Source organism: Salvia hispanica, chromosome 2, assembly GCF_029641045.1.
Source record: "Salvia hispanica isolate PSC_SH4W2 chromosome 2, Shi_PSC_v1, whole genome shotgun sequence".
Lineage (NCBI taxonomy): Eukaryota > Viridiplantae > Streptophyta > Magnoliopsida > Lamiales > Lamiaceae > Salvia > Salvia hispanica.
This window is the reverse complement of record NC_142693.1, coordinates 23,426,858-23,432,034: the sequence shown is the minus strand read 5'-3', so window position 1 is coordinate 23,432,034 and position 5,177 is coordinate 23,426,858. Positions and strand designations below refer to the sequence as shown.

Sequence of the window (5,177 nt, the reverse complement as noted above, 5' to 3'; positions counted from 1 at the left end):
TTTTGGACTAGGGTTTTGGAGGAAACAATTGGAACGGGCAGCTATCGGACAAGTATGAAATGGTGAGTTATAGTAATATATAGTGTATTCAATTTGTAGTTGTGGTAGACATAATAATATGTGTTCTAATGCTCCTTTCGTTGTGTAGTTCTTCTTCCCTATTTGGGGGACGACCCATCAGTATGTGGTCTGTTTTGATCTTGGAGATTCAAAGATGAACATCATTGATCACACCTTGGCTGAAACACACGGGACATTTGGAGAAAAATATGGGGACACACCCTCTGTGCTGGTAATATACATTACACTACATCACTTCTGCATTATATACCACAAATTGTACATTATGTGCCATTGTTACATTTTTCTTTTTTTTGGGTGTAGAAAAAGTTCTTTGCAGCAGCACTAACGAAATCCAAGGTCGCAAAAATGGCGGCACGGGTCAAAAAATGTAATGCGCATGTCGTGACAATGCCGTGGAGGAACAACATCGGCACCGTGGACACGGGGGTGTATGTGATGAGGCATATGGAGACGTATTTTGGGGAGAGGGCGAAAGAATGGGATTGCGGACTACCTGCCAAAGGAATGAAGAGCATGGAAATGTTGCGAATGAAGTTTGCAACAGCTCTGCTAACTTCTCCACATAACTCGAAGACTGGGACCAACCAAACACAAGCCACGAAGCATTGGATGGATAGGCCGCCTAAATTCAACTTCGAAAAGTGGGTTGAGAATTATGGGATCGAGTGAAAATAGATGTTTTTAAATTTGGATATGAACTGGATGTTTTGTTATGAACTCATGCCGGAAGGGTGAAGATCGACTTTGTGGGTTGGAGTATGTTTAGATATTTTGGTATTAAATTTTTGTTGCACACAACATATAATGAATGCAAATAACTTAATAATGTCAACTTATTGCATAATAATGTAACATATGTAGAAAATCATGTTGAACACAACTATTGACTATAATAATTTTTAACAACAAGCTCGACAAGCAATGCATGCAAGTGAACAAATAATGTAAATAAAATCCATTATAATGCACTTTGCTGGGATACTAATGCAGTGGCATACCAGTGTGTATTACACAATAATGTAATAAATCTACATTTACAATGACTGAAACTATGTGTGTAATGAACGGTTCTGCAAAAAGCCCGTCTTCTATAATAATTCTAAAAAAATATTAAGTATTAATTGCAAATAATGTAACATTTGCATAACAATAATGCACAAAAACCAATTTATAATGAGCAATCATATCCACAACCTTGTTCAAAGTGGGAAATGCTTCGACGTCAATATTGAACATAAAATGCAAAACAAAAACAAATAATTCTGTTATAATCAAAATACATCAACATTTCCTCTTTCCCTTACGCAGCTCGTTCTCCTTTTCCAGCTCTTTGAGCATAGGACAATTTCTAGAGTCATGATGGCTCGCACGCCTTACACCGTCTAAGGGGTCTATTAGCCTCCTTGATAGCCTTTTCTCGCTTGGAAATCAGACGACTAGCGGAGCTACTCGCGTGCCCCTTCGTCTTGACCACATCCGGAGGGTGGACCTCAACGACTTTCGGCCTTTCCATTCCATAAAACTGTTCAATCATTCGCCTCTTCTCAGAGGCGGAAGTTGTAGGTGTTCCAGCTTGAAGAGAATTACCAAGTTCCTCCAGTCCACCTACGAATGCACGAAGCACATCAATGTCCGTCTCAAATCGATGAAGAAAACCATAGAACAGTGAGATCCTTTGCTTCGAAACGTTTTGCCTTTCATCAACCACGGACTGTGTAGGTAAAGTCTCATCAAAATGTCCATGGACAGCCTTAGCTAGCGGAGTCTTCAGCCATCTACTTGCACAGTAGGTATCCGGAATCTTTTTAACTTCATTGTTCCGGAACAAAAAGAAGATATGGCTGCACAAATACCCCTGCCTATTGAATAGTTAGCAATCGCAACAATATGACTCGTCAGTCCTGTCATGTCTCACAAAGTAGGTATTTCGAAGGCTGTCTCCAAGCTTGTAGGTGTCCACACTGTTCATCTAACACGCGGCATCTGTCATTACCCTCAACAATCTCCTCTTGTATTTTCTTGAACATACTATCTGTGTACATAGTGGAAGCATGTTTCTCGAACGCCAAAGTAGTGGCCAATATAAGCAGTAGCGTCTTGGTAGTCCAACTTTGTTCTACTATTTCGCTGAAATTCCAAAGCTTGGTTGAAATTCATGTAGAATTCGGCAATGTTGTTGCGTGGCTTCAAGAAGTTTTTATAGAAGCTGTTCTCCGACTCAGATATAGAGGTGGTCCTAATCATCGACCCCAGTGGGAAATCTCTGAAGTACGCAGGTATCCATAATTTCCTATACTCATACAATGACATGAACCAACTGTGTTCTTCCAAACCATAACGCTCAACTACTCCATTCCACTCTTCTTCGAACTCGTCGGGTTCAAGCAGATCCGACCAGATGCATGCATTGAACTCTTTCTTAAAATCTTCGTGCCTCAATAACCTACCTGGAACTTTATTGGCCAACTTATGCATAATATGCCACATACACCATCGGTGGCGAGTCCCGACAAGAATCTCTTCAATAGCCGATCCCATCCCCAAATCCTGATCTGTAACGATCATCTTCGGAGCAACCCCCATACATTGAACAAAATGTCTGAATAACCATGCAAAAGCACCTGTCTTCTCGCTGCTTACCAAACCAGCAGCGAAAGTTACTGGTCGCCCGTGATTGTCCTTTCCTGTGAATGGCGCAAAGATCATACAATACCTGCGTAGCATAAGCCAACATAATGCAATCAAACGACAAATATAATGCATACAAACATCAGTATTAATGCAAGTAATAATGTACATATTTAACAGGTATAATGCAACCAACACAAATAGTAATGCATACAATAACATACCTATTGGTGTTGTAGGTAGTGTCAAAAGCCACAATATCACCGAACATGTGGTAATTCCTCTTCATCAAACCATCACACCAGAACAGAGCAACTACTCATATGTGAATGCCTCGGACATCTCCTTTTTCTTAGCCTTATCATCCAAAACCATTTGTACGTCAATACCATGTGCGTATGCTTTGATGTCTCGTGAAACATTCCTTATATCCCCAACATTGCAGCCAACGAGCTGAAAACCACCGAGAATTTCCTTCAGCACATTAAACGTGAGCGTGGGGCCTATATTAGCCTTCGAACAATCAAGAATAAATTGGTGATGTACGTCGTCCAGCTTTCGATTGATTGACATAAATGTTGATGCTCTGTCTCAACCATATAATGGTTATGAACCTCATTGAACTCCTTGAGAGTATAACCTGAAACTCCCCCTTCGGAGAAGAACTTGAATGAGATACTCGCCTTACAACCACACTGCTTGGATAACCGGTGACGTTTTATCGAAAAACCAGACCGTGTATTCGCTTGGTCATCCTCGCTCGACTTCTTGCTGCCTTCCCTATTGCATACCACGTTATACCAAGTAATTACACCATCGGCTTTCCTCATTTGTGCTTTGCGCGTATCAAAACCAACGGCACGGGCGTACACATCGTAGAACGCGAAACAAAAATCTAGTGATTTGAACTTCTGCCCAAACACAGGCTTCAAATCTTTCGAACATTCAGGTACAACAACCACTGTACAAAATCACAAATACAAAATCTAAGCAAACGTAAACATTATGAATTATAAACGTGCATTATCTGACTAAAAGTTTAAATTATACCGTAATGAATCTACATTATCTGTATCTATTAAAACAACACCCTATCCGCCACGTCTCTAAACCCTAACCAAGACAAAATTAAACTTGAATTATGTATTCGCAAATATACATTATCCATTAATGAATGAGCATTAAGATTATCAAATAATACAACACCCTAGCCGCCACGTTTCTAAACCCTAGCCCATGCAGAAAAAACGTGCATTATTAATTTAATACTTTACATTATAACCTTAAAAATTGTACATTAATTTTAACAAAAAAAAAAAAAAAACTCGACGGCCTCAATTCTAAACCCTAGCCGACCCCATAAGCAAACTCATGCTCCTTGTTAACGTCAATTATGGAACTAGTACCAATTAACAGATACAGAAAATCAAAAAGGGTTGCGTTAATATGTGTGATATGAAAATTAATGAAACGTTGATACAATAACCAAATACTTTTCGACAAATTTACCTTCTTCCATAGTTGAATCATAAGCTTCGTCCATTATTGAAGAACCACCTTCTTCCATTGTAGTAAAGATAATCTTCCCGGAACTCTCCGAAAAATAATTCTACAAGTTTCGCACGATCGCACTATGTGTTAAGACCAGAATTTTCGAGAATGATAAACGATGAAAGATTAATCGCTGCAAGATGAAAGAGAATGGAGAATGGAGAACGATGAAAGAGAAGGGACAATTTTGTACTATGAATGAAAAAAACCGCTGCAAGATATTGTGAGGCAGAGAATCATGGACTTACCATAACCGACGTCAATGCATATCCCCTAAACGCCCTTCTATAATTTTTTAATGAATAAAAATGATTAAATCAGGAACTAATTTCAGCCTTTAGATCTTAATAATGGATGTGGGAGATTAAAAAGGAAAAAGCACAAAAGATGGGAAAAGTATATGAATACATCCCTATATATATATATATATATATATATATATGGAGATGATCAAAATAAGAATGCATTTAAATCAGAAATGCAGCCCAAATCTTGGCCCTAGGATTAGATGATCTAATGGTCAATAATTAACCCAAAACACAGAAGGTCATAATTAAGTAGTTTTAGGTCATATTATAATATTTGGGTTTATGTCATGTTAAGATCATTTTGGATCATGCTTTGTTAGCATGACCTAAAAATAAACTAACTATGACTTAAAAATGCCCTACGTATGACTTTGTTCTCCGTTTCTGTATTTAAATCTAGTCTTCATAGATCATATTATAATATTAAGTAGTGGGCTTGAATTTTTATTTATCGAGCCCAACCTGTGGCCTGGAATATGGGGTACTAGTATGATATTTTCGGCTTAATTGTGGAGATTCTGTATTTTAGTGTCCACACGCCGCCCGGGGGGCTGACAGCCGCCTGAAATGCCATTGCAGCTATCAGGACCACCACCACCATTGTCA

General features: G+C 38.7%; 2 protein-coding genes across 2 annotated transcripts; one reads left to right on the top strand and one right to left on the bottom strand.

Moving 5' to 3' along the window:
* The first annotated feature begins 214 nt into the window (after nt 1-214).
* LOC148931839 (uncharacterized) lies at nt 215-753 on the top strand. The gene is made up of 2 exons (XM_089064025.1): nt 215-292; nt 385-753. The coding sequence occupies exons 1-2, from the start codon at nt 215-217 to the stop codon at nt 751-753; spliced, it is 447 nt and encodes a 148-aa protein (XP_088920151.1).
* Nucleotides 754-1,438: 685 nt separating this feature from the next.
* On the bottom strand, nt 1,439-4,279 carry LOC125189639 (protein FAR1-RELATED SEQUENCE 5-like). The gene is made up of 6 exons (XM_089064918.1): nt 4,222-4,279; nt 3,327-3,673; nt 3,046-3,225; nt 2,937-2,995; nt 2,114-2,797; nt 1,439-1,925 (listed from the first exon to the last, which is right to left on the bottom strand). The coding sequence occupies exons 1-6, from the start codon at nt 4,277-4,279 to the stop codon at nt 1,439-1,441; spliced, it is 1,815 nt and encodes a 604-aa protein (XP_088921044.1).
* Nucleotides 4,280-5,177: the final 898 nt, after the last annotated feature.